At 32.1% G+C, this 13,127-nt stretch overlaps 1 protein-coding gene across 1 annotated transcript in view; it reads left to right on the plus strand.

Moving 5' to 3' along the window:
* Positions 1-13,127, plus strand: part of LOC134714982 (lysine-specific demethylase 3B-like) — an 89,524-nt gene that overhangs the window by 13,533 nt on the left and 62,864 nt on the right. The window contains exon 2 of the mRNA XM_063576773.1: positions 8,468-8,620. Within this exon, the coding sequence (XP_063432843.1) occupies positions 8,468-8,620 (153 nt within the window). The remainder of the gene's footprint in view (positions 1-8,467; positions 8,621-13,127) is intronic.

The following is a 13,127-nucleotide window of genomic DNA, read 5'->3' on the forward strand; positions in this document are numbered from 1 at the left end:
CATAATCTAAAGAGGGACCATCTCAAAACTGTTTTTTGATGGACATTTCATAATATTATGAATCACCATTACAATATCTTTGTGTAGAGAGATTTAACCAGTCCTTTGAATATTCAAAACTAGGTCATCCATGATAAAAGATAGATCTATGTGTTTAAATTAATATTAAGTATGTAAAGAAGATTGCTGTGTACATGAAATTTTTACTAATTACCCCGGTATAATAAAATACGGGAGGTTCATTTAAAAAAGGTTGTACAGAGCTACAATTTAAGGGGGATTTTCATTTGAAAAAAATATCAATAAATGTTGATTTTCTTCTTTTATATTGATTTTAATGATTGCTTGATTCATTGAGGATGTATGGCTCCATTATGATTATATTTATTTCATTCATTACTATAATGGTAAATGTGATAAAAGTTGATAATTTAATTTGTAGGCTGAATTAAAATGTTTTGATAGTTTATGTCTACGTTATGAATTTGATCTTATTTTTATGCTCAATTGGCCGGTATGGTACATGCTGTCAATTCATCTGTAAAAATACACCTAATAAATTTTTACCGGTATACTTGTCTCTAATCTAACTATACTTTTCTCTGGTCAATGGTAGTTATATCAAACTTGTTAATGGCAGATACTAGTAGCTATATAGACTGAAATCTAACAATACATGTGTTTGCATTGGTAAATGATAGTTGCACCAAACTGGTCAATGATAGATTGAATTCATAACTTGCATGTATACTTGTCTATGGTAAAGGTAGTTATTCCAAACTGGTCAATGATAGATTGAAATGATGTCACTACAGGTATTTATTGTCTCAAATGTAACTATGCTTGTCTCTGTTTAAAGGTAATTATTCCCCCCACTGAATGACCAGTCACATTAGGGGGACCAGCTCAAGTCATGCTTCAGTGATTTCCTATATTATCAACCTAATTTTCCCCCACAAATTAGGGGGGGGGGGGGGAATCCACCTATTGCTGCTTATTATCTCAATATTCAGATAAAAGGCCCCGATAAGACAATGTAAAACAATTCAAACGAGAAAACTAACAACCTTATTTATGTGAAAAAAAAGAAAAAAAAAGGAACGAAAAACAAGTATGTAACACATAAAGTCATAAACAAACGACAACCACTGAATTACAGGCTCCTGACTTGGGACAGGCACATACATAAATAATGTGGCGGGGTTAAACATGCTAGAGGGATCCCAACCCTCCCCTAACCTGGGACAGTGGTATAACAGTACAACATAAGAAAAAACTATAAAAATCAGTTGAAAAAGGCTTAACTCGTCAGATGGACAAAAATACAAGTGGATGTGGCCAGGTATATGCACATTTTTAAAGTGTATGCTCTATCATCAGGATACAAAATGAAAAGATTAAAAATAAAGAGGAATAAAGGTTATTGCCTTGAAAGTTATTATTTTAAGAAAGAATTTAGAATAAAATATTAATTAGAAATAGAGATTTTGTGACCATATTATTGATATAATAGAAAGTATATACATAGGAACAACAGATGTATGAGGCAACAGATGGTACTGTGTAAAAATCAATGTTTATAAAACCATTTTAATACACACAGTTCTTTGAATATTCATTATGTGCTTATTATTTTACTTAAGGTCTTGTAAATAAGTGTATTGTCAACTTCAAGAGAAGTATACTTTTGTAAAAGATATCTGTTAACTAAGTGATTAGCTTGCAGATACATACATTAAGTGTACTAGACAACTTTCCTTATTTATCAGAGATTTTCCCCATCAGATTTAACATGACACCATCATTATTTTAACTAAAACTTGCAAACATTCATTTAAAGGAGATAACAATTCATGTAAACACATTTACAGATCAGTATTTATTATGATCAACAAATTATTCCTTCACTAGTCCCTAAGTTACCAGATATCTATATCCTCACAACTCCCTAGTTGATACATATCAACCCATGAGATACTAGATATCTCCCCCTCACTGGTCCCAAGTTACCGGATATCTATATCCTCACAACTCCCAAGTTGATAGATATCAATCAATGGCATAATATATACCTGTCAACTCACCTGTCCCAAAGGAACCAGAAATCTATCCCAAAAAAATCCACAGTAGACAGATATCTATCCCCTCAGGCTAACTAGTCCCCACTTACCAGATATCTATCTCCACACAACTCCCAAGTTGACAGATATCAATCCATGACATAACAGATATTTATTCCCTTACTAGTCCCCAAGTTAATCCTTGACATACCAGATACCTATCCACTCTATAATGAAGGTACAGATTTCTATCCCACAATAAACAAGTTAACAGATAGTCAAAATGTGAGATACAAATGTAAGTTATTGGGATTTTTTTTAAAGCTCAGAAATCATAATGTGAATTCTTATTATTGTGAATCTCACCCAAATACATTAATAAAACGCACAGTTATTTCTTAATTTACAGTGTTTCAATTTCAACTAAGCACAGACTACAACTTCAGATGGTTCAATGGGCCTGTTGGTTATAGGTTGATATTAATTTGAGCTGTTTTTTAGTAAGAAGGTATATACTGTATGATTGGCAATGAGACTACTCTCCACCTTTTATATATAAGCAACTATATGTCACCTTTCAGCCTTCAACAATGAGCAAAAACCTTTATATATGGCTTGCCAACAAGGCCCTGAAATACCAAATATTAGCCCATTCTTTCTTAAACTTGAAAGCCTCGGTGGCTCGTTACTGCATTTCTCCTGGCTGGCTTTCTAACACTAAGGACAAAGGAATCTATTGATTTCAGACATGACAGATCATTGACCCTAATACAATGTTGGATACATGTAAGTTAGGTATTATTGTGGTCATCAGATTCATATGTGTAAGGACAATTTAATGTGATCTTCATATCCAAAATAAATATTATTTTATGTTTTAATAATACAATCTTCATAGAAGATCTCTAACCCAACACAGTTGATAGGCCAGCAAAAAAATCCATACGATAATCCGTAATAAAAATAATCTGGAGTTTGACGAGATATATATATTTAAGGTCTAAAAGATTGTTTTTGTGAAGACTGGTAGTGAGTGGTCTGATGTAATCATAGATAAACTTGTTCATAGCCTGTATGTTTATCCAAATGTTTTAACTGTATTGTTCTTTTTATTGTATAAGTAGCTTGATCATGTTGACTTGTCATAAATGTGGGATTTGTCAACACTAAAAAATTCACATAACAAGGTTTTATTATATCAGTATTTTAATACATCTTTTGAAATATACCCTGTTTTTACTTTGGATTAAAATCTTTGTGCTTGACTTAACAACATTGCTTTTACCACTACAGGTGTGTTTTACCTTTATCTACATACTATGATACACTACTCCATTTACATATGTACACAAACTTTATTATTGATTGTTTGACGTAAAGTTAATTAGCAGTTGTCTCCCTTTAACTGTATTTTTGTATTAAATTTGTTATCAACTGAAAAATTTCACTTTCTAGAATTATCTATGAAAAATAATTGAACTCTGGTCGATTTCTAAGGTTGAGCCTTGTCTACCGTTTTTTTAATTTTATATTAACTTATTAAAATTAAAAGAAGAAAAATAAAAGAAACCTGATACCTTGTGATGGCAGAGGGAGAAGGGGAGGACACATAATTTGGGCATATGTCTGTTAACTAAAAATAATTAACTGAATATATATGAAAAGTTAAAAAAATTGAAAGCAGTATAAATTAATGTGTCCTTCTTAAAAACAAGGTGAAGATTTGATGAATAAAAGCTGTTTGAAACATCAAACAGGCTATTATTTCAACACAGAATTATTTTAAATTCTGAAATTAACATAATTTCTTGTGTTTGAAATTTGTAATAGATTCCATGTTTATTATAATGTTTTGAACGGTGCATAACACTTTCCATACCATGTATTTTGTATAGATCTAGTTAGTGTTGTGTGCCACACAGTACATTCTATTAAAATTATGCTATCTTCGTTGTAGAATAAACATGGAATTTGATAAAAATTTCAATCACAAGAAATTATGCAAATTTTATAATTAAAAATAATTCCAAGTTGAAATATTATCCTGATACACGCTGTATTAAACTACAACAATATGACAAGATCAGTTTTCCCATTTATCAGATGTGTACTAAAGTTTTAGCTTACTTACTGTAATGTATATCCTTTTATTAGAGGAAGGTTTAATTGGATTTGGAGGTCACTGTAGAACTGAATCAGAATTATATCCATAACTCAAATATCTCTATGGGGCCTCTGTGGTGAGTGGTCTAAGTAGTTACTACTGTTATCACTAGCCAGTCAATACTGAGGTTGTGAGTTCGACAACTCGACAACTCGACTCCATGAATCTAAATTGACTAGGATTGTCATTTTTTTCTATCTAAGGTCAGTGATTTTCTTAGGGCACTCCGGCTTTCTCCACCAATAAAAACTTGCCGCCAAGAAATAGCCTAAATGCAGTGCTTAAAAATATTGAAACATGCAAAAATCTGAAAAAAAAATCGAATATCTCTACCAAATTTGAGTGGCTTTCAATATTTCAATATGTACTGGTACCATAAAGATTTTTTATGCTCAACCTGGGCGTATTGTGTCCTTCCTTTGGCATTTTACTACACCTATATTAACAGTTAAATGTACATTGTATGTCTTGATATAGCTATTTCTAATGTTTTTAATTTAAAAAAAATGTTTTGTTTATATTGAAAAACCAAAAGAACAATTATTAAGAGATTACTAAGGAGCAGCTTAGTTCTGTTTTTTAATAAATTTTGTTTTATTTCACAGAAGAAAGTGTTTTAATTGTTGATTTTGAATTTGGCTTTAATTTAATATAAATGAATAAAAATATTTGTAGAACGAAATAAAATGTAACAGTTGTTATTCATGAATGCAGAATAAACACCCAATCAGTTTCAAGCAAGACTGCATTACATATATTTTTTATATAATACTGACGTGATATAATTATATATTAGTTACAAATGTACATAAGATTCAAAACTAAGTGACAGATGTCATAAAGGAGAAATGACAAGGTATATAACAAATAATGAGATCCACATAGAAAAATGATAATAAAGGCAAATATTTTGTTGTGACAATAGTTGAATACTCTTTACTCAGGTTGAGAACAAAAGTTACTAGGTATTAAATCATTTTGTTTCATTTGCATTTCTTTGCTCAAGTGTTTCCTTATTTCTGGCCTATCCTACCAGGTATCATGTAGGCTATTTCTAAAACCGCTTATCAAAAGAGCTAATCAGTTTCAAAGGTCCTGATTAAATCCTGATTTCTTACTTTGCGATTTAGAGGATAATCTGATTGGCTCAGTAACAGATCCTTGCTATGGTACATGTATTATACTAGGGATATAGAAGTTTATGTTTCTTCTTGCATTATTGTTTACAAATGCTACTCCTGTTTGACAGTAGAAGGTTGTGGGGATGTCCTTTTGGCAGTGAAACCTGATAACTTCCGGGTTCTATACCCACTTTCTTTACCTACAATACGTACTTAACTGACTTGAATAAATGGATATATATGTTATTTATATAATTTGTCTAAACATCAGCCCAACAATGTTAGATCTGTTAATTTGCTTTTGCAAGTTTTTTGTTCTTCCCTGGCCAGGATTTGAACTCATGCTACTGAGATATTGTAACACCAAATCACCTTGCACTGTATCCAACATGCTTGACCACTCGGCCACCTATTTTTATACATTAAACAAATAGCCTTACAGAAAATTAAAAGTTTTCAATTTTCAAACCTGTTTCTGCAAAGATAGCTTGAAACACCCAATTTATAACATAATATTTAAAGTTAATAAAAGATCTGATGTATGTTATATATAATGCCTGTTAGATATTTGCATAATACATAGTAATGAAATGCACACTGACTCAAAATCTATTTAGATTTCCTTTTACTATGTTGTGAATGTGCCAGTTATAATCTGAGATATTCATAATTGATGGTACATACTTATATGTGTCTGTAACAAGTGTATTCTTGCTGTGAAAAGCTTTCTACAGCTGATTTAGGTCACAACACTTAAGATTGGCTGGATACCAAGAAATTGATTATTGTAAATACTGGGGGAAATCTCAAAACAGTTTCTTTTGTTTGGCCTTGAGGAAAAATAAATGGCTGATTTTAAGATTGTAATGCATACAATTTTGGGGTATAACAAAAAGACATGACTGGAAAAGCTATTACAGATATCAAATATTCAGTACAGTTTTTGTTACAACAAAAGTTTTATTGTGTAATTGCATATTTTTATCTGATTAAAAAAAAACTGTTGGAGTTTCCTCCCTTATTTCAGTAAACATGATGTTGTTTATAACTTAAGTGTAAGAAATTACCTCACAGCCAGATTTGACTTTTGGGCCAACCTTTTCATACAAATTTTAGATCATAAACATACCAATTACAGTAAAATATAAAACCCTTTGACAGTTCAGTAAGTTTATTGAAAAAATGTACTGTTATACCCCAATGTATGTGAAAACAAAATAACACATTAAATGATACACCACCAAAATAATTTAAAATATGAATTCATATATATATACATATGATGCTGAAGAGTTGTCTCATAGGCAGCCTTACTGCATTTTCTTTTTTCTTTTTATGTAGTTGTTGAATTTAGCACACAACTGAACATCGCCTACTTCTCTTAACAATTCAAGTTATATTTCTTTGTTCATTTAGTATGTTCATGGTGTAAACTCAACATGCCTTTGAATAGACATTTTATACTTGACTCATATATGACACAACATTTATCTTGGACACTTGAGTTATAATTATTGTTGTCACCTGAATGGTGCATTTCTTGTAAATTCATTTGTACAAGACCTGTATTTTGTATGTTAATTTATAACTCGTGCTTTACAATACTTGAACCTTTATGTAAATTTATATATGTAAATTTATAAAAATAAACAAGACAAGAGGGATTTTTATTAAAAATATAGTTTTCAATTTCATGCTTGTATTCTGTTTATAAAAAAATATTTTTGATTGGTTGCATTTCATATTGCTTCTTGTGGACTAGAAATTTGAAAAGTTGATGTGATAATGGGATGTGGTACTGCCTTTTTAGTTGTACTGTTTTGTTTCCCACGCTAGTCTAATAATATCTACTTGCATCTGCCATCTTATTAATTAAGTCTGGAATGTGTCAAGTGGAGAGAGTTAATTGGTTGCTCTGGTAAATATCAGCTATAGTTTTACTTTTTCATGTTCAGAAATAATCTTTATTTTTTTATGATGTAGACATAAATATTTTGACTTTTATACCTCCACATTAATCAGTAGGTATCTGTTTTCTTCTGTGGATTTTTATAGAGATTCACTTCAGTACATAGTACTGGTAAGATACATCATAATTACTACCAAGGCCTTGAAGTTCATGACCTTTAAGTTACTAGAAATGAACAGTAAATGTAACTGTTTAGATCAAGTTAATCATGGATTTCATGTTGGGTAAACAAGAGAAAACTATTATTTCATGTCTCTGTTGTAGCAATTAAATTTAAACTTAGAATGTACCTTCTTTGAGAGAAAAGAAAATCCCATTATTTCACCAGTTCTTTGTAAAAAAATCATTCATATCACTTTTATTATTAGTTCTTGAAATGTCAAATAATTCAAGCAATCAGTGAATTAGCATACACTCCTGCCCTGGTACAATGAAATTCTTTTAAATTTAACTACATGTACACTAAGTGCAGAACTTTTGATTTCATAACATCATACTTGTAAACTCATGCATTAGAAAAATCCATCATTATTAAGTCCAATGTAAACAACTTTTAGGTACAAGCATTGTTGAGCATTTTTTAGCATGTATTATTTATATTCAAATGTATTTTGTACTAGTCAGTTATCAGATATTTCATGATAATAAATACAAATGTAGTAAAAGGCATAAGAAATGAACAAAACTGTGTGATATAATGCTTGTGGTAACTGAAAGCAATCTCAAAGTACTTACAATGTTTATGTTTGAACTGTTACCATTTGGACTAGCACATTAAGAATATACCTTTGGGTGTCAGTATTATACAAATCAGGGTTTATTTTCATAATCATTAACCTATTTAACATTACTGACTATGCATGTAGTATTTCTGTGGAAATAAAATCTTAGTAGCAATTACAATAAGTGCAGGTTTAATATATTATATTTAGTTTGAAACAGATTCTTCTGAAAATCATATAATAGTTACACTAATTATACAATCTTCAGATGCTTACATGATTTTAAACCATCAAGAAAACAGAATAAAACATCTGGTAGAGCACTCTGCTGCATAGTAATTAATGATTTGTAGAAAGACGCCTACTTCCTTCTTCCAGATATAAATGTTACAGTATTGATTTGTTTTAATCATATTTTTATTGTTCTACAGATACTAGTTGAATTTGATAACCAAGATTGGAAAAGAAGAGAGTGGGTACGAGTTCATGACATATTCCAAATATTTCTTGTTGAACATACAGTAATTTGGGCAGAGAGAGAGGACCCTGAGGAACCAAAAGAAACCGTGTTTTGGCCAGCTTTGGTAAGTGTAAAAATATACATGTAGCTGTGTTTCTGTTACAATCAATGATTTTCTTCTAAGTTTGCACATAGCCATTTGATTTTGAGGATTTTGTTTATGTGAACAAAATATAGTTTGGGTGATGTCATTGTATGGATGTGTTATGATACTTGTCTTGAACTTAGGGAGTTCTTTCAGTTGTCTGTCTTTGTTTATGGGGTGTTGATGGTTGGTGTAATGGGATGAGTCGGGTATTGAAGGCTGGTGTGATCACAGAAAAGAAAGGTGTTGATGGCTGGTGTGATCACAGAAAAATCAGGTGTTGATGGCTGGTGCGATCACAGATAAGTATGGTGTTGATGGCTGGTGTGATCAGAAGAAGTCATGTGATGATGTCTGGTGTGCTCAGATGTTGATGGCTGGTGTGATCAGAAGGAGTCATGTGTTGATGGCTGGTGTGATTGCAGAAGAGTCAGTTGGTGGTTGCTGGTTTGACCAGAAGGAGTCTGGTGTTGATGGCTGTTGTAATTATAGAAGAGTCAGGTGTTGATGCATATGGCTGGTGTGATTGCAGAGGAATCAGTTGTTAATGGTGGGTAGGATCACAGAAGAGTCAGGCATAGATGGCTGATGAGATCACAGAGAAGTAAGGTGTTGACGGTTGGTGTGATCACAGGAGAGTCTGGTGCTGATAGTTGGTGTGATCACAGAAGAATCAGGCATTGGTGGCTAGTGGGATCACGGAGGAGTTGGGTGTTGACAATTGGTGTGACCACAGAAGAATTGGGTGTTGATAGATGGTGTGATCACAGGAGAATCAGGTCTGGATGGTTGGTGTGACCACAGAAGAATCAGGTGTTGATGTATGGTGTGTACAAAAGGAGTCAGGTGTTGGTGTTTGGTTTGGTCAGGTGTTAATGGCTAGTTAGGTCGTTTTCATGAGGATATTTTGTATGTCTTATAAGTTTACAAATGAAAAGGTAAATGTTAGGGAATCACAGTGAAAGGAGAAGGGTTATTGAAAGGTTTCAAGACTGAATTGTACTGTGTTTTTGTTTATTTCACAATGGCTAGAGGTAGATAGGAAGGGTGAAAATTTCACAAAAAATGTTGCTCATTTAATCTTGTCTGGGTAAAAAAAGATTGAGATAATTGGTATAAAGGTGCATTGCAAAATGACAATGTGGCACATACCAGCATGACCTGATTGTTACCTTTACCTTTGATATTGGTAAAAAATACTAATTTTTATGGGACATTTTCATGACCTTTGAAGATTTTTTCACCAAAACCCCTCTTTATTTAGTATAAAATGGGTCAGTTTCCATCTGCTCAATAAAAACTTTTTGGAAGAGCATAAGTTTTGTCCCTTTAGTACATGCATAGCTCCTTCCATTTCATTAATTGTAAAACATCTCAAAAACTATTGATTCTGGTTATTGAAACATATATATGTAATCTTATTTTCCGGACAATACATGTGAGTACTATACTGTAATATGTTTGTTGGGTCCTTTCTGAACTTGTGTATCACTCCTATGTATAAAATGGAGACATTTGTTTCAGTTCACTTTTAACAGTTCAACCCAGTGGCAGATCTACAACTTTCCAAATAGGGGGGGGGGGGGCTGGATGACCTAAGGTCCAAGTCCATTCCCTATATAATCAACCAAATCCAACACCCACCCCCCTTGATCCGCTCTTGCCACATCCACCTTGTAACAAAAAAAAACCCCGAGAATTTTTCAATTTTCACCAACAATAATAGCTCAATCAAACAGGAAGTAATAAGTTATTATGCATCAAAAGTTATTATTTTTTTGATTGATTGTTCCTTTCCTGGATTTTTTTACTGAGAGAAATAAAGTCTAGTCTTGTCAACTGATAAAAATATGAGAAATCACACTGTTAAAGCCTGAGCTGTGGGGAATTCCAATTTATTGATTACCTTGTTTGAAATGACAGTTTGATCTGAAAGATGCAGATAGAATAACATAAAAACATGTGAGATTAAGATCCTGATCAAGTTATATGCTTCAGAATGCTTTTTGTTTTCATTACACATGGTTCTAGAAGCAGACAAGTTGTCAGGGCCTAATGAAAGTAAATTAAATTGTTATTGATTTTGCCTAACCCCTAATGGATAGAGATTTTTAAAGTAATATTGATTTTGTGATAGACAACAAGAGGTGAAGAGTTGATTTACATTCCTGGGCTCTCATTGGTAATTTGTCTGTATAAAGAAATGTCACTTCCAATTGATTGATGAGATGACTGACCTATTTTATTACCTTTACTGGGGAGAATTTCAAAATAAATTATAAGGTTTCTGTTATGTTAAGTTTTTATACGACCGCAAATTTTGAAAAAATTTTCGTCGTATATTGCTATCACGTTGGCGTCGTCGTCGTCGTCGTCGTCGTCGTCGTCGTCGTCGTCGTCGTCGTCGTCGTCCGAATACTTTTAGTTTTCGCACTCTAACTTTAGTAAAAGTGAATAGAAATCTATGAAATTTTAACACAAGGTTTATGACCATTAAAGGAAGGCTGGTATTGATTTTGGGAGTTTTGGTCCCAACATTTTAGGAATTAGGGGCCAAAAAGGGCCCAAATAAGCATTTTCTTGGTTTTCGCACTATAACTTTAGTTTAAGTTAATAGAAATCTATGAAATTTTGACACAAGGTTTATGACCACAAAAGAAAGGTTGGGATTGATTTTGGGAGTTTTGGTTTCAACAGTTTAGGAATTAGGGGCCAAAAAAGGGCCCAAATAAGCATTATTCTTGGTTTTCGCACAATTACTTTAGTTAAAGTGAATAGAAATCAATGAAATTTAAACACAATGTTTATAACCACAAAAGGAAGGTTGGTATTGATTTTGGGAGTTTCGGTCCCAACAGTTTAGGAATTAGGGGCCAAAAAGGGACCCAAATAAGCATTTTTCTTGGTTTTCGCACCATAGCGTTAGTATAAGTAAATAGAAATCTATGAAATTTAAACATAAGGTTTATGACTATAAAAGGAAGGTTGGTATTGATTTTGGGAGTTTTGGTCCCAACAGTTAAGGAAAAAGGGGCCCAAAGGGGCCAAAATTAAACTTTGTTTGATTTCATCAAAATTGAATAATTGGGGTTCTTTAATATGCTGAATCTAACTGTGTATGGAGATTCTTAATTTTTGGTCCCGTTTTCAAATTGGTCTACATTAAGGTCCAAAGGGTCCAAAATTAAACTTAGTTTGATTTTAACAAAAATTGAAACCTTGGGGTTCTTTGATATGCTGAATCTAAAAATGTACTTAGATTTTTGATTATTGGCCCAGTTTTCAAGTTGGCCCAAATCGAGGTCCAAAATTAAACATTGTTTGATTTCATCAAAAATTGAATAATTGGGGTTCTTTGATATGCCAAATCTAACTGTGTATGTAGATTCCTAATTTTTGGCCCAGTTTTAAAATTGGTCTAAATTAAAGTGCAAAGGGTCCAAAATTAAACTAAGTTTGATTTTAACAAAAATTAAATTCTTGGGCCTCTTTGATATGCTGAATCTAAACATGTACTTAGATTTTTGATTATGGGCCCAGTTTTCAAGTTGGTCCAAATCAGGATCTAAAATTATTATATTAAGTATTGTGCAATAGCAAGTCTTTTCAATTGCACAGTATTGTGCAATGGCAAGAAATATCTAATTTCACAATATTGTGAAATAGCAAATTTTTTTTTAATTAAGAGTTATCTTTCTTTGTCCAGTATAGTAAGCAAGAAATATCTGCAAGAATTTTTTTTAATTGGAGTTATCTTGCTTTGTCCAGAATCAACTTAAATCTTTGTTATATACAATATACAATGTATATTCACTTTTTACTACCAACTGGTAAATTTAAATAATCTTTACCATTCAGTGATAACAAGCAGTTTTTTTACATCTTAATATTTTATGATGTATTTAAATGAGTAGTAATTGTTGCAAACTCCATTAGAATATTTTAATTGAAATTAGTTTTGGAATAAGGGAAAGGGGGATGTGAATAAAAAATTGGGTTCAATTTTTCTCATTTGAAATTTCATAAATAAAAAGAAAATTTCTTCAAACATTTTTTTGAGAGGATTAATATTCAACAGCATAGTGAATTGCTCTAAGAGAAAACAAAAATTTTAAGTTCATTTGAATACATTCATTCTGTGTCAGAAACCTATGCTGTGTCAACTATTTAATCACAATCCAAATTTAGAGTGGAATCCAGCTTGAATGTTGTGTCCATACTTGCCCCAACCGTTCAGGGTTCAACCTCTGCGGTCGTATAAAGCTACGCCCTGCGGAGCATCTGGTTCTGTTTTGTTTGTTAAGGCTTATTTATGGTGTATGGAAATTGATTATAAACACATTGAATCTGTGATTTCTTTGTTAAAAATTGTGTTTCTAGCATGACCTATGATGTGTGAAGAGTTGTGGGCCTTTAACCATTAAATGAGTTGGTGCAATTTTGAAATGGTTTTCTTTGTCAAAAGATTTTATGTTGATCTATCAAA

Source organism: Mytilus trossulus, chromosome 4 (genome assembly GCF_036588685.1).
Source record: "Mytilus trossulus isolate FHL-02 chromosome 4, PNRI_Mtr1.1.1.hap1, whole genome shotgun sequence".
Classification (NCBI taxonomy): domain Eukaryota; kingdom Metazoa; phylum Mollusca; class Bivalvia; order Mytilida; family Mytilidae; genus Mytilus; species Mytilus trossulus.